General features: G+C 35.3%; 1 protein-coding gene across 2 annotated transcripts in view; it reads left to right on the top strand.

Annotated features, from left to right (window-relative positions):
• ROBO1 (roundabout guidance receptor 1) overlaps positions 1 to 22,538 on the top strand; it is a 952,567-nt gene that overhangs the window by 441,639 nt on the left and 488,390 nt on the right. For both annotated transcript variants that reach the window (XM_007454543.1, XM_007454544.1), the window contains exon 2: positions 15,407 to 15,490. In XM_007454543.1, the coding sequence (XP_007454605.1) occupies positions 15,407 to 15,490 (84 nt within the window). The remainder of the gene's footprint in view (positions 1 to 15,406; positions 15,491 to 22,538) is intronic.

Raw genomic sequence — 22,538 nt, 5'->3', positions numbered from 1 at the left:
ATGGCAGGTGGGCCTTAGAAGTGGGGTTGGGGACGATTCCAAGCTCTGTGGAAGTATTGCCTTTGGATTTGTACTGTATTTGTAATAAATGTGTACTACCTTATATATAGAAATATTCTATGAAAATTTCTGAGGCAATTTATTTAACTAGCTTTTTTGTTCTTACTTTACCTTTAATATGAACGTTTCCATTTGAAGTATTCTGAAAGGTTTAAGAAGTTGAGCAAAACACACCCAATATGATTTCTTACCAATTAAATGATCTTTAATTCCATCATCTATAATAGAATTATTCACATATCTTTATCTCATTGTCCATTTCATTCACAGAACACCATGAGGGTGATCATTTTATTATTTTTTTATTTTATTTCATTTCATTTTACTGTGCTTTATTCCACTGTTAAGACAATAATGCCAGTGTGACCTGAACTTTATCTCCCAAGCTGTCAGAGTTTATCGAATAAAAGGTTGTAGTTTAAATTCAGGACAATCAACTGTCTGACCCCCATCAATATTCTTTCAATCTCTTTCACAAAAATTGATCAGGTCAGTTGGGCAATATTTTTTTTTCTTACATCATCTTTTATGGTAGTAGCTTGACAATCCATTTATTAATTGACATAGGTTTGTTGTAAAATCTTATAAGAAGATTTTTCAAGTATGGTAGATATATTCATTTCAAAGGACTAGTTTTAGTATGTAATTCTACATTCATTAGTTTTCATATTTAAAAAATTAAGACAATACAGTTCTTATGGGATTAAATATATATTTTATATATATATATATATATATATATATATGGAATATATTTCTAGAATCAGGAATCTTCCTTCAACTCTAACTGATTCCGCAAGTAGAAAAGTTTGAGATTACAAATGATTTTTTATCTCTTTTTATCTGTTATCTATTGCTCTTATATTTGCTTTTATAGTGAAGTGCCTGAGATTATTATTACTCCCCCGGCCAATGTAACTTTTCCTATATCCTTTAACAACTGATTTTTTAAATACCGACAACTGGTTGTAATAGTTTCACAAAGACAAACTAAACTAACTTGATCATTTTTAGTAAGTTGATATAATAACATCATTTTTATAGTATGTGAAAATGTCTAGGACGTACAAGAACTACAAGCCTTTTGTAGAGCATAAATTTATATATTTATTTTGTTCAGGCTTTTTTCTACAGTTATACACTGGCCTAGAATACAAATCTTTTGGTTGGATTTAATGATCCCAAACATGCTTTATTCTGAACTGCATAATAACATAAGATATTAATTTTTTCTCATAGCGGGTAGATTGCTATTCACAATGACAACATAAATTTCTGTCTTGTGATTTTTTTATACTTAAGTGACTATTATTTTTGGCTTTTAGCTTGTCACAATCACTAGAGAAAGGTTACCAAAAAGATTATTCTGCGTTTTCTAGGTCCTTGATATCAGTTATGTATTTTTATTTTAATATAAGAAGAATAAGATATGATTAAATGTGAAAAAGCCTGTAAAACTAAGTTTCAATGCTTTTAAAGAACCTGTGAAGCTGTATTACTATCTATCTTTCTTGTTCTCAGATTAGGTTCACATAGTCATTCCTTCTATCGTAATTCCATACATACATAAGAAGGTAGAAATGAGAAAAAGAAGGGAGGGAGGGAAGGAGGGAGAAAGGAAGGGAAGGAAGAAGGAAGGAAGTAAAAGCTAGAAGGGAAGGAAGGGAAAAGGAGAGAGAAGTGAAAGGGAGGAGACAAGTGAGGAGGGAAGGGAGAGGGAGGAAAGGAAAGAGCTCTCAAAGGTTTAACTTTAATGCCACAGAGACATTTCTCCCATGTGAATACATGTATGCCTTTTAAAACTGATCGGCTGATTGAACAGCTAGTGTGGAAAGCAGTTTGGCAATTACCGTATGTCCCAGCAATTGCACTTCTGGGCATTTTACCCAGAGAAATGAAAACTTATGTTTACACTAAAACCTGTACACAAATGTTTATAGCAGCTTTATTCATAATAGACAAAAACTGGAAACAACCGAGGTATATCTTAATTGCTCAATGGTTAAATTATTATATAGCCATACTGTGGAATGCTACATGGCAATTAAAAGGAATAAACTCTTGATAGAAGCATCAACCTGGATTGAATCTTTAGAGAATTATGCTGATTGAAAAACATTTATTCTCAAAAAGTTACATACCGTATGATTTCATTTATAGAACATTCTCAAAATGATAAAATTATAGATAGGAGAATAGATTAATGATTGCCAAAGGACAAGGAGGGGGTGAGTGGGAAGAAAGTGGGTGTGGCTATGAAAGAGCACCATGAAGGACCCTTGCTGTGATGGAAATGCCTTTTATCTTGCTTAAATCATTGCTAACATCCTGTCTGTGGCATTTGCAAGATGTTACCACTAGGGGAAACTAGGTAGGAGGTGTAAGCAATCTTCCTACACTATTTCTTAAAACTGGATGTGAACATACAGCTATCTCAAAATAAATGGCTGAATTTCAGAATACCTATTGAACACAAACTTAGAATTTCCAAGCTTCTCAGACTTTACCAGCAAAAGCAGTAGAGCTTTAAGTTCTTATAGTGGGATTCAGGATGACTTTTGTTATGACTTAATAGCCTTCTGAATATAATATTTTTTAAAGAAGAATATATAATGTAACTGTTAATGGCCTGGTAAATTAAGTACACATGTGATTGATGAAAAGGTTGGCATTAATATCTTAATTCTCTAATTGTGGCATACAGTATGCTGTTATTTTTATAAAGATCAATTACTTACACTGTGTAACTACTTGGGCACATTTTCCATTGTGTGTGTTTTCTCATTCACTATGATGCTTTATACCTATTTCTCTTTGGCAGAATTACGTACAGTAAGACTTCCCCCCCACCCCGCCCCGGGAACTACAAAATTATAAATAAGTAAGCAATTTATAACCAATGGAAGATTTATATTTACTGGAAAGTTTGGTTACCAGGTATTATGCTGTCAGGTAATTTTTATAATCATATTTAAGTATGAAATACACATTCCAAAAATAAAATTTTAACATGAACAAATAGTTTAGCCTTATCCCCCCCAAAAATCTAAAAATAAAGGTACATATTCTTAGATTTTTGACTTATTTTCATTAATTTACTACTAATGCAAGTCTGGCTATTAGTTTGTTAAATAGAAATTGCTAATCTTAGGGCCATTTCTGACTCCCTCTATTATGGTTTTAAGGTTTATGTTAAAGCCTTAGGACATTTTCAACTGCCAAATATTGTAGATTAAAGATTACAGAGATTTTTCTCTAGTTATTTTTCCCTTTCTCCACCAGCAAGAGTTAAAGTATTTATAATTTCTATAATATTTCACCACAGTATTCATGTGTAGTTACCATAATTCTGGCAATATGTAAAACTCAGCAGATTTTTATTCCATATCTATGCACTTCAGTTCCCTTTCCCATTTTGCAGGAAAATGTGTTTCCTTAAAAATTCTCGCCTCTATTAAAAAATGGTCACAAAAACCCAGTCGAAAAAGTATTTGTTTCTATATTAAGCTTTCCATCCATTTCCCATACATGTGCTGACAAAAAGTATCCACGTGAAGCTGCGTCACTGGAAACAAAAATCCTACATTTGCTACTCCCTTAGGCTGTCTCCACTCTAAATATTTATGGAAAATTTTAAGAATGAAGCTTGAAAAGTTTAAATGAGGCAATATGGCAGAGGGCACTGAATCTACAAATTAGTATATTTCCACATGTACAAAAAAATGTATGATGAATTATAAAACAGGGACTGCAGAAGATGGAAATTAATTAATACAATATTTTCAAATTGAAATGTGAATGTGCAGCAAAGTTTCATCTTTCTTCTGAGCCAAGCAGATAATCTCACTAACTAGAAAGTTACTAGTCCTTTGACTCCGAGTAAGAAGGAAAATTTCCTGAGGACCACCCCCTACCATGTTTTAAACTGTTGACCATCAGTTACGAATGGACTTCATGAGCCAAGAGCATTGGTGCCCAGAAAATATTTTTACGTAATAAACTGTCCCCACTATCACTTGAATATGAATAATGACATAAATGGCTTAATGTCTTTTAAGGTACTTGGGGTTATTTGGGTGTTTATTGTTCAGGACCCTTAGTCCCTCTGCAGGCATAACACATATACACATTCCTTAAAAATAGTTACTTTTATTGTCTTCGGGTTTCAAGAATTTCCATTAATTTACAATAAGAATGTCTCTTTTGGAACAACACTAGTAAGTGAAACATATTATCTCACTATAAAAGTACTTGTGAGAAAAAAGGCTGGCAGAGTTTCCCATTAAAAAACACAAATGCAAACCAGCATGCTCTGAACACTAGAATGGCAGTGCCCAAAAAAACCACAAAGGTAAGTCAGAATCAACAAAGTTAAAAGAGAGAAAAAACACACAGCGCATATGTTATTATAGCATTTATAATTATAATCAATAGATTATATATTATGTGTGTGTAGCTGATTACACTCAGTGACACATAGCAAATAAGGGAATGCTGTTCTAAAATGCAGCTTGACTTTTTCAAATGTCAGTGTTGAATGACTGTGAGCTAAGTAAACTGAAACAATACGGGAAGAATCAAACGCAAGCTGATTTGATCAGGCAGTGCCCAATGTACCTTCCCTGCTTTCAGTGTGGATTTGCTTCAGTGAAACCTCTAGCGTCACAGTGATGGCTACAAACCGCCTTCTCCAAGGAGAAGCGAGGGAGGGCTGCAAGGAAAATAGCAAGAGTGAGGGAAGGACAAGAAATAACCACCGTGGCCACTCTCACATTGAGGGGAAATCAGTGGAGGGGGATGAATGGAAGTAAGCTGCCATGGCTCTCTCTGGTCCTCAATTGGACACAGCTAATCCCTGTGACCTTTGGGGAAGCTGAAGGCATAAAGTGACCCCAATCATCAAAAGCACAATTAGAATGAAGAGCATAAAACCGTGACTGTGGTTAGAAAAAGCAGACAATGAAGAGACTACGGAGGAAATTTGTCCCTTTAGCGGCTGAGTGAATGCTGCCTCAGAGATGCCCATAATTGTTGCATATAGATGAGAGTCGCTACTGGTAGGACACTTGGCGGGGGGAGGGCTGGGGAGGAACTGGCATTTGTCGCGTGATCTCGGGCCCCAGTTGCAGATGTTTCAGACTTTCCCCACCTCCTTCCAAGGCACCAGCAATTTCTCTCCCTCTTCAGGAGACAGCCAAAGAAGAGCAGGAGTTGGAACAGCAGTAGGCAAGGAAAACAAAAAACAAAAAAAGGTTGCCTTAAGAGTGAGGAAACCTGTAGGGTAATTTCAACTTCAAGTGTTGGGTTTTTTCCTCAAGAAATAAAATTGAGTGAATTCATCCTTGTCAGCACAAAGCAAACAAGCAAGTAGGCAAACGAAACAAAGGAAAAACAAGTGTGCAGTTCGAAGGGTCTTACCATTTGGATGAAATGCTGCCTATGTGTAAAAATTTCCCGAATGATTTAATGGGGAATTTTGTGTGAATAGATGCTGAAGAAATGCAATGAGAAGACAGGATGTAACATGGTTAGACAAAAATAAAATTTTCAAAATCCATTTTTCTGTTGAATTTTAATTGATGCCTTGTTCGTCTTCTTCCCTCACGTAAACTCAAACTTGGCAACATTAAAACAGAAATAGAACGTGGCTTTCTCACTTCAAGAGGCAAGTATGTAGGATTTTTTTTTTTCCGTTAAGAACTATTAAATGATCCCTTTAACATTGATTTTGAATTTACATGAACTATAATAATAGCTAACATTTACTGACTTCTTATTAGGTGTCCAGGACTATAGTAAGATCTTTACACATATTTGCTTATTTAGTCCTCATAACACTCCTGTGAAATCGATCTATTATTTCACATTTTGTAGATGAAGAAACTGAGGCCAAAAAATGAAAAGATAAAATAACTTGTCCAAGGTCAGAGTGTTAGCTGGTGGCTCCTAAATATTACACTGTATTGAATATCTAAATAAACAATCATACATACTTAGTTGTGGCAATTCCAAAATGCTAAGTGAATTAGTTGATATTTTGACTGAATTTAACAAATCATGTGGATGTTACTTAAATATCATTCAACATGTTAACTAGCAGCAGTGATTGGAAACATGCTTTATCAACACACTTGAAGGAAATGGTTATAAATTTACCCATTCTATGATGAGAAAACAGCATTGGTTAAAAACATAAAGAGGTCTGAGTTTTTATTCAGATCTCAAATGTTATCACCATACCCCAAAACCAGATTTCTCCCTCTACAAAAGAGGAGTGATTCTATTTCTCCTTGGTCCCCAACATCATTTTAACGCTATGTAAGGAGTACCCCCATTAATGCACGTATTCCTACTGTGCCATTTCTGCCCTTAAAATGCAAGATGTGTCTGTTCATACAACTAGGGCAGCTGGGGCCACCACCTGTTAACTAACTTCAAGCACCACTTAATTAGCCTGTGTTGAAGTTACCGTATGCTTTGACTGGAAGGGAGTGGAACAGTAACAGATGCTAAGCACAATAAAAGAAAAGCCCTTGAATACCAGGGCAAAGTGGGTGGAGAGAATAACAGAAAAGTCAACAGACGGAGAGAGGCAGAAATACTAGTAAAATGGACCAGAAATTAACTCTCACAGATAAAGTTCAAGGGAGCAAATCTCTGCAGATTAAATTCCGTCCCACCAAGGTATCTGTCACGTCGGACGTAATTGAGGATTTGATTTGAGCACTTTGAATATAGGCGGAATTCAACTGGACAATTGGCTTAGTTTCTCATTATATAAAGAAATAGTCATCATTTATTATTATTTCCGGCTTAGTTTCTCATTATATAAAGAAATAGTCATCATTTATTATTTCCATGAAAACCTCTATAACTTTCTTAGACCAAACATCCAGGCATCAAAGAAAAAAAACCTGTTGTCATGATGAAGCATAATTTTCCTAATTACTTTAAGAGCTCTGTTTGTCAGTGTTTCTACTAGAAGAGATCTGGAAACAAATGGTTTTAAAATTATGAGCATTTCTCCTTCAATAGAATGATTTCCATACAGAAGGCACTTTATCTTGTTTTTTCAAATTAAGTTGAATTTAAATGAGTTAAAAGCATCTTCTGGTGACATTTGTATTCTTCTGAGTTGCAGGCTTATCCATTAATGCACTTACCTTCCTAACATTCAGTAGTATATTTTATGTTAATAAAATTTTTATAGATAGATAGAGATATATAAGGAAGTATATATCTTTGTTTTTTATATTTTTGCTTAAAGATGGGTTAAGTCTCTATTACTTAATCAGATTTCATTGGCCTGGTGTAACGGGATATACCCCAAATTAGCTCAAACAAAACTGTACTTGAGACTTTTCATGTAATTATTTTTCCATTTTTTTCCACACCTGTGATATTTTTTCAAATTCAGAAACAGAATACAGCATTGGCAAATTCCAAATTTGTATTATATTAATTACTTCAGTTTCAAGAGCAGCCTCTCAGAAAAATGCATTCCGTTTGTTCAAATCAGGATATATCTATATTTATATCTATATCTGAAATTACTCAAATCAGAGGGTGCTCATAAGAGCAAAAGTACAGTTCACCTACCTGGCAATATTTAAACACTTCTCTTGTTTATTTATATTACAACTTCTTTTGGTTTGGGGAATTATCATTATTTATAATACTTTTCTTTATATCCACTTCATCATAGGTGTATATTTGTAAATCACCCTTTTTTAACATGCAAGAAGGACAACTTTCACCGGTAAAACACTCATCTGATTTAAGTTAAACAATATCCTATTTCCTAGAGTATATGTTGACATGGGGAGTGGGGAAGGGAGAAAGATATTATTCTATGAGCAACAGTAATTTACCGTAATGTGGTTTGAATTAATTAGATTTATAGTGATTATAATTTTAGCCATATAAGTGCATAACAAAGTCCAAAATAAGGAAATAATTGATATTCATTCATTGAGAAAAGTTATGTCCATCTTAAACTCTTGACTCTAGCAAAACTACTCCTCGGTGTTTCATCCAATCATTCAGCAAAAATGTATTGATTATCTGCTCTGCTCTTAGCACTGTGCTAGGGCTAGGCATCCTAAGAGTAAGTCACGACCCTGTTGTAAGTGCTCTTAAACTTATACCAAAACATAAATCTTTGTTGTTGAAGAGTAACAAAAAAAAATGTAGTTGTCAAAAAAAGGGAATATGAATTTATCTTGATTTTATTTAGTCAGTAGTTCAATCTCCAAATCTATATATTTAAAAATATGTGGCAAAGCCTTATTTTAATAATAAATCCTATTTTAGTAATATTTTACTGTGTATTTCTAGCTGAAACACAACCAACTACCTTATAAACTATTTTATCTTGTCTATAGAAGAAGACAGTGAAGAAACCCCATGAAATGCTTAATGGAGCTCAGAAATAGATTTGTGAAATTACCCAATCTTATTGTTCAGCAACTGGAAAAGAATCACTAACATGGTGTCCCATTGCCTATATGTTGTAATTCCTTCCAGTTCCTAGAATTAGATTGGTGGGTAAAGAGAGTATAGTAAAATAGGGTATAGTGAAAAGAGGTGGTGCTTTGGAGTCAGAAATCAGTTGGAATCAAATTCCAAATTCACTATTTACTAGTTGCATGACAGAGGCCAAAGGAATTCTCTGAGCTTTAGTTTCAGCATCTCTAAAATGGGAACAATGATGATACGGATCGTGATCATGATGATGACTATGATCTTGATAGAGCTGTAAAATTTACATGAGAAAATATACATACATATAAAGTGATGTGGTTCATATTAAATAAACTAAAGCATTGTATAAATATTACTTGAACAGTTTTTCCTTCTGTTTCTTCATATATGATTCATTCAGTTGTCTAATCAAACCAGAAAATGAGACAAAGCACTAGAATTTAATTTGAGATCATTGTATGAAATCTTTTTCATTTAGTACAACCCCAGCATCTTAGGTCACAGTTACAATAACCTAGTTTATCGTGGAGATTAGTTTAGTTTAGTCAAATACCAAACCACTCAATTTTTTTTTTTTCTTCTCGACGGTGTTGGGGGATAAAGTCTTCAAATTTAGGAAGAACCATCCATTCACTAAAAATTTTACTTGAATACATATTTTACATCAATTTTAACATTTTAACTTATTTTATCTCGACACATTTTCTAACAATCATTAAATCATTATCCACATGGATCATTATAATCATGGTCCTTTTATCTTTGAAAGAAATTTAAAGAAGCCACGTTGATTTTCTTTATAATAGCAAAATTAGAAGTGGTTATAACACATTGTTTTCTCTCTGTTACCATATTGCTGCTTTAAAATAGTTTCATTCAATATTTGGTAGCACAGTTTTGGAACTTGATACATATTATAGTTAATATTCTATAATGTATAAGCTTTGGAAAAGTCATTCAGTCTTCATTGTGAATGAAATTTTTTTATGTGCTTCATTCCCTGATTTTCTTTTTTATGTAGATACTTCTTAAAATCACCCACTGATCCTTTTTCTTTCCATCTCTGTAAGCATAACTCTTATTTCTCCTTTTATTCTCAGTTCAAAAGAATGGAGAAAATGATAATGTAGCTTCCATAATTATTTTAACCATACATGATTAAAGCAGCTTGGGTTTAACTTGATCTTGTAGAATTGTGACACAAATTTAAAGCTTCACAAGCATAGTTTTCGTACTTAATTTTGTAATCCATTGCCTGGCTTTCTAATTAAATGTTCTCAGTATTCCATTTAAAGTACCCATTCCTGGCATTCCTCTTGATTAGTAGGAAAGAATCAATGAGAATTGATCCAATTGTAGAACACAATTCTCATACTGATAGTAGTTTATATTCATTTGCTTTTCCCTAATCTTTTATTAATGGTCATCTTCAAAATGTCAATTAATGCCAAAAACCTGCACAGTGATAATGCAAATCTATAAAGAAACCAGCTTGACACTTTACAGTAGGACCAAAGGCAGAAGATATTATTTTTAACATATATTTACATAACTGAATATGACAAAAATGAAGGATAAAAATGAAAACTCTAATGTTCCGAGCTATGAATTTCACACTCAGTTAAAAAAAATTTTTTTAAATAAATGAAACAATTTAAACAATAGACTTTTCTCTTAGGCCTCTGCATTTCCACAAAATAACACTGGCTACCATCGAATAATGAACAAGTTAGAGAAATATGGGTTGAATTGTAGTACAAATACGAGTCTTTGTGCTAAAAAAATATTAGCTATTTTACTCATATCACCAGTGAAAGAGAAACTTCATGGCATGAATTTCTGCTGCACATTATAGAGAAAACTTTAGACCATTCAGTCTTCATCCACCATCCTTTAAACTGTGTGGAATGTTTTTCATAATAGATAGTAATTGTTAACATTGTGCCTTATTTGCTTTAGTGCTCTTAATATACTTTTCTGAATGACTTGAAGGTAAGTTAGATAATCCACCCCTTAGTTATTCCACATGTATATCCTAAGGATATATTTTGTTTTCTGTAGATTTTAAGTTGGGTCTTAAGTGTTGATTGAATTCAGGGCAAGCGTTGTTAGCCTGAATGCTTCATAGGTGCTACTGTATGTTTTATCACACAACTATCTTCCCACTTTTAGTCACCAGCCATCGGTGATACTAAGTTTGATTACTAAGTTCAAGCGGTGATTGCCAAATCTATCCATTATAAAAATAATTTTCCCCTGTGAAGTTAGCAGGTAATCTCTGGGGTCATGCATTGGGCCTGTATATGCTGTCCCATACCACTTTTCACCTAATGGATTTAGTATCCACTGATGATGCTTGTCTGAATGAATTATTTTGTCAGAGGTTGCTATATAATGATTTTTCTAATTCGAAGTTTCCATTATACTTTGTCTTAGGTGTTGGGGATATCTCAGCAAAGGTACTGTTACACAAAATAACAAATTTCAAACTTACCAGTTAATTTACCTTTAAAGAAAGTCATATCACCTTTAATAAATTATTATGTTTAAGGGTAAAGTTTTCTGAAAGACGTAATTTCCATTGTAAAGGAAACTATTGGTCTTTATTCCTTTTTATCATTGTTGTTGCTCTTATTAAATCTGTGGAAGACTGTTACAAGAAGACACACTCGTATATAATACATCTTATAGAAGTAATGTGTATATTATATGATCATGTATTCAAAATATATGTACACGTATAACCATATTATTTTTATAGATGTGCGTATATATATATATATATATAAGCTTATGTATTATAGGTTTAAATTTGACATACAACCCACTTCAAAAAATAAATAAGTATGGAGCAAAATCTACCAGGAACAATAAGCCCATAAGCCAGAGTTCAGTTTTAACTACAGATATTAACATTTCACTGAATTGCAAAATACTAAAAATATAGCACAATGATGACTTTCTTAACACAGATAGGGAATATAGGGGAAAAGTAGATTGAAGGGGAAGATGATGATCTCAGTGTTTGGTGAGAGAAGGTGTGAGGTTTCTTGGAAAACTCATGAAGTTGAATAAGCAGTGAAGATCTGGTCATTGGTAGAGCATCTAACTAAGAAGTGAAAAAAGTTTCATCATCTTCTAAAAAATAGTTGAAGCCGCGAGCCTTGATAAAGACAACTACAGAGAGCATGTTGAACAAGAAAACGATGAGGTCTGGGGTTCTATGAAACACCAGCATTTAAAGAACACTGGAGGGGGCTTCCCTGGTGGCGCAGTGATTGAGAGTCCGCCTGCCGATGCAGGGTGACACGGGTTCGTGCTCCGGTTCGGGAAGATCCCACATGCCGCGGAGCGGCTGGACCTGTGAGCCATGGCTGCTGAGCCTGCGCGTCCGGAGCCTGTTGCTCCGCAACGGGAGAGGCCACAACACTGAGAGGCCCCCTTACTGAAAAAAAAAAAAAAAAAGAGCGCTGGAGGGAAATGGGTTTTGTAGATGAGGCATTAGGTTTGTATGGCCAAACAGATTAGAATTTGAGTTTAGATCTAGAAAACAGCTTTAAAAAAACAAAAAACAAACAAACAAAAAGCATGAAAGAGAGGACTTAACTGTAAAATTGGAATTGGTTATTTTGAAAAGCAGTGAAGGCCAAATGGCCGTTAGATTCAGATGAGTCTACAGATCTGATGGAAGATTGTTGTGGAGGTGTCCATTTAACATATTTCTGACCCTAATTTTATGACCCAAGACTTCCTTTTATATTGAACATGCTTTATATGCTTTTACAGATACTAGGGATATAGAGAGTACGGGAGCATTGAGTTAATTTATATCAAGTTTTTTTTTTTCTGACTATGATACTGGTACAGAAAATGAAATTTTTGTATTTTTAAATTGTTGCAGACTGAGAGCCTATCCCTGAAGTGAGTTTCACATTCTTGGTTACCATCTGTTCATTAATTCATTTATTATCTTAAAGGAAAAAAAAACAACTGCCCAAGCCTGTACAATGTTGCAGGTCCAGTGGCAGGCTGCAGTTGTACAAATGGGAAGCAAACAGATTACCTGATCTTTGGGAATTCACAGTCTAATGGGGCAACAGACACAGATAACCCAGCACCCCTAGTGCCACTGCATTTCTCAAAGTGTTGTTGGCTTTTATCAATCGCAGCCATACCTACTTCTGTTCAGGCCTGGACAGCCCTAAATACAGATGCAGGGCACAAGAAGACCTCCTTCAGACATTGCAAGCACTAGATAATCTCTTCCTCATTATGTTCTATTCCATGGCTCGCATAATCAATATTATTTAACAAAAACTTTAAATAAATACCTTTTGGACTCTCTCCTACAGCTCACATGCAGTGAGTCAAGTAGTTATTTCCTGTTATAATTATCTTCTGACAAAAAGGAAGGGGAGGAAAAAATGAGTGAAGTTAGTAAAAATGGCATCTTTTGTTTCCTTTCGGTCTAGCATATTAGTAATTAAAGGCAGTACTAGGTAAATAGAATGTACTGCACAAATATGGTAGGATTCATTGATGCCAAGTCTGTTCTTTCCTGAACCTAGGAAGGGGCCGGAAGGGTGATGAGTGGAAACAGGAAAGCAAATTTAGAAACCATTTAGGATAAGTTAGACATAGGTGAAAAATCTACTTTAAACAGATTTAGGTATCTCATTTCAAATGATAGTGAACTTCCTTTCCTCATCTCTGTCGTTTTTGTAATAATGTCCTCATTCTCAGGGAAGGTTTAATAACAAGGAGTACAAAGGCCTTATCCCCAAAGTCTTATGGTACTCTACAGACAAACTGATTTGGTTCATGTCATGGATTTCTATAGCTTTCTACTGTATTTTTAACAGCGTGGTGAGAAATGTGTGTATTCACATTAAATAAACTATCCCATCATAAATTAAAAGTAGTATTTCCTTTGAAAAGGGGCATTTGTTGCTAAAAATTAGTAGTCTGTAAAATTAAGGTTGACCCTAAACACAATGTATCTTTTAAAACAAGACGGTAAGCAAGGGTGGTCCCTTAAAAGCCCTTTAATACATTTGAACAAGCACCTTCTGTTTATCTTCCTACACCAACCTCTTTTATTTGGTTAGTCTGCCTGAGCAAGGTTACTTAGTTTGGGGCAGAACATTGTGCTAACACTGCCTCAAAGTACACAAAAATGCCTATTTCCCGTCCTGTCTTACTGATGTGACTTAAATCTCTGACCTAAACAACTCGTGCAAATACGTTAACAGGCTGGAGGGGTAGCTGGTGGACTGGTTCCCTGCTCTTTCACTCCCAGAGTTGATTTTAAGGACAAACAGGACAACAACCATTGCTGGGAAGGCAAGGATGAATAGAGTGATAATGAGCCCTTTTTTCCCCTTTGGTCTGCAGAGATCTGAACCTTTTTTGTCCTTCATTTTAGCCACACCAGGGTAATTGTATGACACGTGGATTAGAAAGGAGGAAAGACAGGGACAGAGTAGTTAAATGCACTACGTGCAAAAGCCACAAAGCAGACTCATGTTGGACCTTTCATCCTCTTCTAAAATTTTCTAAATCATCCCTGAATAGTGGCGTCTTAGACAAAATGTGTCAACCTAGCTAAAAAGCTAGCAGGGACACAAAATTAATGACCCCTGTGCTGTTTCTAGAGAGGCATTACCTGCGCGTTCTCGCTGCCTCATTCATAAGTGACAGACTTTCTTCCTCGAGTAAACAGCTGTGCTTCCTCACTGCTCAGACTGAGAGATCCTCTGTAGCTGCTGTTTAAGGTGATAAAAAGCCTGCACAACTTGAATGACCTATGACTCTACGGTATTCGATTTAGGAGGTACGCACTTGGGTTTTATTGTGTCTGTGTCTGCTTGTCAGCAACAGAGCTAGAGCCTCAGCTCATATTTATCTAACACACAGAGATATGACGCATAGAGTGAGCACGAGTGAAATTAGTGGTGTCACTGGGCTTCTGTGTATATTTATACCACAACTCAGCTTCTGGACATTGGAACTTGAGTGCCGTCGTGATTAGCCTCATCTCTCAAATTCCACGTGGGAAAATTAATGTGCAATTGGGAAAACACACACAAGCATTTCTTTTATTCAAGAAAAGTAAGAATGAATGAATGAAAATACCATCCGGATGACTATAATATAGAATCGCAAACAATTTGGAATGTTTTCAGATATTCAAACCCAAGTGTGCAAAGTTAAGTCTCCTTTTACACAGGCACTCATTTTAGTAAATTTATCTCAGTCCTTCAAGATGACAAACTGTCGCCTTTTGAAAGATGGGATGTTGCAGCGCTTTCTTTGCTGTTGCTCAGAGAAAAAGTACGACATTTTTATCATCCACCCTCTTCTTTGACAAGACCCTATTTTTCCCCAAACCCTCCCCGCCCCCCCATATGAGGTACAGTCCCTGGAGTCTGTAATTGGCAGGAGATGAAGCGATGATGGGGAGTGATCACAGTCAATAGCTTTGATTAACAATAAGGTAGAAAATTAGCAATGCTAGCATTCAGCCACCCTGCCCTCTCCCTCCTCCATATGCTCCCTCAGTCCGCGCTGGCGGCCTCACAGAGGGCAGTCAGAGCCCTTCGCCAGCCTTGAAGTGCAGCAAAGGTGCAGGCAGAGCAGAGAATTAGGGAAATGAAGACGTAGAAACTGTAAGCCATGATGCTGAGATCTTCGAATGGCTTAGTGTGCCGCAGGAGGGGCGAGGAGGAAGTGTGCTGTGTGTTGTCCCTGTGTGTTTTTCTGTCACATGTGGATTTACTTGTGTCTGGACATGCTGTGATCGAAATGGCAACTACTGTTACTACTGTGACCCCATCAGCAGCTCTGGTGTTGTTTCCGACAGACCCTGAAGACGTAGAGAGGGGAAAGGACAACGGGACGCCAATCCCCACCTCTGATAACGATGACAATTCGCTGGGCTATACAGGTAGAGTGTTTCTTTCCCAAATACTAACTGTCCATTTCTCCTAAAATACCACCACCTCCATCAGTCATCAACCACCTGTATAAAATTATCTTTCTAATCATCCCTGCTTCCAGCTGACAATCGCAACAACTTCTTGTCCTCATCTTCCAGACTTTATTCATTCTTCAGGTGGGAGGTCATATTGCTAAAGGAAACCCTTTGGGGAAGAGAAATTTAACATGAAAACTGCATGCATTCTTGTTGCCTATTTTTAATGTAAAAAGATGCTTATGAGCCTGAAACACTGGTATCACTAATGTGTTTATTTTCTTAGAGATTTAATATCTAACTAAATTGCTATCAAAAGAAATAAAAGACTACCTTCAAGTAATTAGGGTTCAAAATTATCTGTACTTTTGCTTTTCGTTGTTATGCCTGAAGTCTTAACAGCAACAGAAAGCAAACTCTTAACAAGAGTTCTGTAAATCATAATTACCAACTTATATCTCAGGATTGTGTTTGCATGACATTGTTACCTGATCTACAAACCACTTCTTAAATAGATGCATGTATATGTCAGCATAAAAGTAGCAATTTAGCTAGTTGAATATGTTAGAAATAATTCATATTACAGATGTCTAAGAATGGTTAGCCTGGAAATATGTAAACGTTTCAGGCAGAATTTGTAAGCATAGTTATGAATATAGTTGCTTAAGTTACACATCTGAGACAATTTGACTAAAACTTTAGATAAAAGCAAAGAATGAAATACAACACTTTTAACACATTGAATCAGATAATGATGTGACAGGGGTCTTGTTGTAATAGCAGCTACTTATCACGTTCTTTTCATTAGTTCTTGTTAGCACAGTTCATAGATTTTTGCCAGGTTGTGGGCTGTAACTAGGTTGTGTGTGTGTTTCTGTGGGTGTGGTGAGGTAGCCGGGGTTAAAGGTAATGGAGAACTGGTCTGTCTCATTACAATCTTACAGATGGTTGTGTTCAAAAGAGAATAACCAACAGATACATTTCACCTTGGTATAAAATAATAAACTGGTACTTTAGAAGCATCCTCACTATATTCATAGTACTAATTTTCTCCAATATTATCCCTCATCTACAAAATTCAGGGTTTTAACATTTGGAATAAGTATGCAAATTAATAGCACCTTTACAGGCAACTTTAATATGTATATTTATTTCAGTCATAGATAACTCATCCTCATTTTCCTCCTATCTTTCAACATAGGAAGTGAGATTAAAGGACCAACAAATCAGAGCCCATTGGTGGTAAGATGGTGAGGGAGTTGGTATGATGATACTTTTCCAGAAACTTAGCTAGAAGAAGCCTTGTAAAAGTCATTTGTTAATACCATAAATACTGAGGAAGTTCGTGTTTATGAAAAGAGGAATCCAACATAGCGTTCTTTCTCAGGGGATCCTCATTTGCCAATGCATCTTAGTTCAATTCCCTTGTGCTCACACAGTCTAAACAACTGCATTGTTTAGATACACTAATAGGGTTTGCTCTTTGTCTTTTATGGATTTTCTGAAAATTATATATAACCGATGCATAAATCATGTTGGAGTGTTGATTTAAGAGAACCTCAATAACAATGCATTTAAGACTAAATGTAGCATTTTTTGAATTTTTCATTCTTATTTATTTTTCTCTGTCGGATTAATCAGTAGTCAGATTTCTGCTATTAAACATATCATTAAATGAATTAATAGGAGGAGGTATTATAATGACTGGTATACTGGGTGTTTATTTTTCAGTACATGTTGCTTCATTTCGTTGAGCTAAATGTGGGACTCTTCTTTCTCCTCCTAATATTCATAAATTTAGAAGAAAACCTTCTCAGAGGGAGCCATACAATTCTGGGAAACATATTTTGGGGAACATGAAACAGTCCCAAAGAAGCAGATCACCAGTTCACTAAAATTCACATCCACACACCTCCGGTTCTCCTTTTTCTACCACTACAAAGAGTACAATTTCAACTGCGAGCTAATTTGTCACTACAACATCTGCTCTGTTGCTCAAACCATTTGAGACCATCACTATCAAACTGACCCATCAAACTAGAATCCATGGACCTCATATCATACGCATGAATTTATTTTTTATTAATGATTTAGTCAACAAATGATAATCTTTTATTAATGGTACTTACTGCTTAAACCATATACTATACTTATCTAAATTACATAAGGGATTTCATTAAGAGGCCCAGGAAAATATAGTAGTATAGAGTTTAGGGAAGAAACTGATAAATTGATAAATTGATTCCTTTTCTCCTTACCATCTTCAGATACAATACTATAAAGTCATATAAGGTTTGAAAACATTTCAGTCTCTCTCCTACTAATCAATGAATACAGAACAATTTCTAAGGTAGCATGATGGTGTGTTATTAAAGTGAACTTATACATTTTTTACAGAGAAGCAGCCCATTTCCTCTTTAACTGTGTCATAAATACTGGGGATTATTTAACAGTCAAAGTATAGACTTTGTTGCAACAACAAGTAAGATGGGATTTCAGATCAGCACTCTGTGAGGTCAGACAGATATCCCAAAGAAGTCGAATATGGAATGATCAATTATTTTTTTAAAGGAGCTTCTACAAAGAGTACATTGTTCATTGACTTCTGGAAGTACGTATGGTGTTTTACAAATATGAAAAAACTAAGTAATACGTCCAAGAATATTTAACTATCTGAAATATACACAGAATTCATGTATAGCTTTAGTCGATGACGCAAAGTGTAGAGAGAAATTTATCAATACATAAAAATTTAGGGAATAAGTGGTAGCTATTGACATCCTGGTAGCATGCTTAATCTTTTTAGAAAGCAGATTATTAATTAGAAAGGAAATTAACTTTATATGGTTTTTGAGTACCAAAGAAGTGCACAAGTTTGATTTGTAATGTCTAAAATATATCCTTTTTCCCCATTTCTACATACTAAAGATAAGATAATGCCCCCTATCTGCATAGGTCTGTTTTGAGGATTAGCTTCCTATTTTTACCATAGCATATTGGGAGAAAAGCTAAATGTAAATTTGAAAATCTGAAAACTGAACAGTTATCAGAATTACGTCAGTATCAATTTAAAGAAAAATCTAGCCACAAAATGTCAGAACTTCCAGAGTAATTTCAAATCGGGATAATGGAGTCTTCTACAAACCAACACTACCTCCAAATAAAGTTTGGTTATAATTCTGTTTGGTAGGAAACAAAATATATGCTTTCTTATAAAAAGAAAAAATCTTGGACAAATTAGTATGTTTTCCTATATGCACACAAATAACATCCCCCAAACCATGTTCACCTCACATTGTGGAATCTCAACAGGTAACTGTTGGTAATTGGCGATGACATTGATTGTTCTGTCACTCTACATTCTTCATGGTATAGGTTCCTGATTAAAATCAAACAGAAACTTCATTGAGACGTGCATTTTTTTTTAATTTATGTATTCACACTAATAACTAGCCTGTATTATCCCTTCATATGTGCTATGAAGTCTTCTAAGCACTTTACACGCAGTAACTCATTTAATCCTCTTAACAACCCTCTCAGAAAGATGCTCTTATTAATAGTGACAGTGTCTGATGTCTGCTTCAATACTCCAGAAGATAAATAGTCCAAAATTAATTACACATTTTCCAACATCACAAAGGTTGGAAGAGGTTGTTGTGACTATAAGCTACATTTGAGAATGTAGTTAGAAATTAAATAGATTAGCCATGTTCATTCTACACAACAGCAACAGTGCTAGTAACCAATGTTTTAGGTCTCTGCTGTTTCTCATCCTAGATTCATTATTATCACAATAACTAATGCACATATTGTTTAAATCAAACAAGACACAAGCTTTAAACAAAAATAAGTAGCTCCCTACTCCATCTCCTTATTCTTGAACCCACTTCCCCTCAATCTATCTTCTTACTCTGTTAGATGTTTCTTCTGATAATTTCCTTTATATTTTTAAATAAATTGCATCCACAAATACTTCTGATTTGTCAGTTTTATACATTATCTAGTAAATCTTTTTTTTTTTTTCCCTATTCTCCCACTACCACATTCTTTATTAAATTAACAGTCAGAGTTTACATTGGTGAGGCTAAGCAAGTTGTCCCTATGTGAGTTTACTGCAGAGCCAAGTAGACTACTAAAATTGCATCGCGGGGCTTCCCTGGTGGCGCAGTGATTGAGAGTCCGCCTGCCGATGCAAGGGACACGGGTTCTTGCCCGGGTCCGGGAAGATCCCGCATGGCCGCGGAGCGGCTGGACCCATGAGCCATGGCCGCTGAGCCTGCGCGTCCAGGGCCTGTGCTCCGCAACGGGAGAGGCCACAACAGTGAGAAGACCGCGTACCGCAAAAAAAAAAAAAAAAATTGCATTGCCATCTTTATATAAGACTGTTCATTTTCTGGAGTTAATAATTGCATTTTAACTTCCTAAATGCTTAATCATATCCAATATTCCATTGATCTGAGGTTTTTTTCAGATGTTTCTCTCATGAAACCCTCCATGTTTTTGTCCCAAACTGAATGGTTTGTCTCTAAACCTGGGACTTTCTTTCTTTCTTTTATTTATTTATCTTACCTATTTATTTTTGGCTGTGTTGGGTCTTCGTTTGCTGAGTGCAGGCTTTCTCTAGTTGCAGTGAGCGGGGGCCACTCCTCGTTGCAGTGCACGGGCTTCTCACTGCGGCGGCTTCTCTGTTGCAGAGCACGGGCTCTAGGCATGCGGGCTTCAGTAGTTGTGGCATGCGGGCTCAGTAGTTGTGGCTCCTGGTTCTAGATGGGCTCTAGAGCACAGGCTCAGTAGTTGTGGCACACGGGCTTAGTTGCTCCACAGCATGTGGGATCTTCCCGGACCAGGGCTCGAACCCGTGACCCCTGCATTGGCAGGCAGATTCTTAACCACTGTGCCACCAGGGAAGCCCCTGCGACTTTCTTTTATCACTCTTTTGTGTTGGTTCTCCTATTTCCTAGATCTCACTTCTTCCACTTTCCTCGTTTATCCTCTTTTTAACAGAAGCCTAGTCTCCACAAAGCATAGCACAATAAAACTTTTAAAACATCAAGAACAGAGCTTTACTGTAATGTGCTTTGTGGTAGCTTGTCCATGTTTGCTTGCTTACTTGTTTACCTTGATTATGCTAGGTACTGAATGGGCTCTTTCAAATTGGAGGATCATTTATTTTAGTTATGGGAAATTTTCTTAAATTATTTTTTGATAACCCCCATCTCTCTATCACCTGTTCTGGAATTGCTATTAGTCAGACTATGGACCTCTTAGAATGATTCATTAAGTCTCTTGTCCTTTCTTCCCTAATTTCTAATTCTTTGTTGTTTTCTCTCCCACTTTCTGGGAAACAACCTTGATATTTATTGTCTACCAATGCTTTTAGCAGAATTTTTTATTTGTTTATAATGTAACTTTAGTGGTTACATATATTTTTAAGTCCTTTATATTTGGCTGTAGAAAATAACATACTAGTTTACAAGTTCATATAAAATACCTATCCTACTCTTTATGAAATATTTGGGTGATCATTTATTCATTTACTTAAGCAAAACTCACATGTTGAAGTGCCTACCCTGGGGAGGGCATTGTACTAGGGACGTAGGGTATTTAATATTTAAATTAGTTAAAATCAATACCATGCATGACTCTTCTTTGGATCATCATGTCTGATGGACCCCTCATTAACTTGCTCTTTGCAACTTGTGCATCATACTTTTGTGCATCATAGGGAATTAATAAACATTTACTAAAATGATAAACCATCTCTACTTTCTATTGACCCATATTGGGAATAAAATCATAGCATCATATCAATTTAACCAATCAGCTTAGCCTTTCAAAGTTAAGAGAAAGAAACATATTTTTTCAGATTTATAAAGTGTTAAAATCTGTGATTTGTTTGGAGTGACCTCAGTTATTAGGCAACTCTGCCAATTCTCTGAAAATATGAAAAGGAAGCAAATAAAACAGAAGATTGGGATAATGGGTTATATTTATGTATAACACTCCAAAATTCTTTCTTTTTGAATTAAGACAAAAAGAAAAAATGATTTTATTTTCATAATAACTGACAATAGGGAGTAGACGTGCCTAGCTCTGCCTTCCTGAAGTTTAAGGGACATAGAACATGGAAGCTTCAAGTGGATTTGAGCATTGAAAAGTAGGTTCAACTCAAACAACAATGGAATTCTATGAAAGAAGATTTCAAAGCAGTCTATGTCAATTATTATTTTTTTAAATTAAAAATCAAATTTTGTGTTGTCCTCACATTATTAACACTAATTATAATTCCAGTATTTTTCATGAACGTTTTGGTGATTTAAGTCATTCCAAAAAGCTGTTGAATAAGGCATTGACTGTTATACTTAGTATTTTATAAAATTTTCAATCTGGTAAACTTTGCAGCTAAACATTTTGAGTTTCTGTGGTGGAGGAGGAAAGAGCACAGTGTCTGAGCTCCTATAAAATGGCAAAACCTTGATTCTAATAGGAAAATTTCATCTAATTTTATTTTCTTTAGTTAGAAGTTCCAGTGGAGAAAATACTTTTCATGAATAGTGATTTGAATTTTTGAAGGACTGCTTTGGATTTTTAAAATATATCCCAAAGTGACAAATTTTAGAGATGTGTAGATAAGTAGACACACTCAGAAACACAAACTATGCAGACACTTTTTAGGTGTGAACGACATCCTTAAGACAGTGCACCTATACATATGAGGGATTCAGTTTAAGAGTTTTTTAAAAAGTTTAACAAATTTTTAAGAAATAAATAATTCTTGTGTTGTAGTAGCTACAGTAAAATGCACTCCCTAATTATCTTGATAATTCAGTAAGAATCTTCATTTACACAGAAATTTACACAAAATATTATTTTAGCTTACCTATTCTCCACTTTAACTACAAAGGCATGACTTTGGAAATGACTCCCTACTAACCTAGTAAGACACATCCCAGGCTCAAAGCCTTCCAAGCAGCGTCATGCTCAGCCTCCAGCCAGGAACTGTCAGCACACAGTCATGGGT

Source organism: Lipotes vexillifer, unplaced genomic scaffold, assembly GCF_000442215.2.
Source record: "Lipotes vexillifer unplaced genomic scaffold, Lipotes_vexillifer_v1.1 scaffold1816, whole genome shotgun sequence".
NCBI lineage: Eukaryota > Metazoa > Chordata > Mammalia > Artiodactyla > Lipotidae > Lipotes > Lipotes vexillifer.
This window is presented reverse-complemented; position numbering and strand designations above follow the sequence as displayed.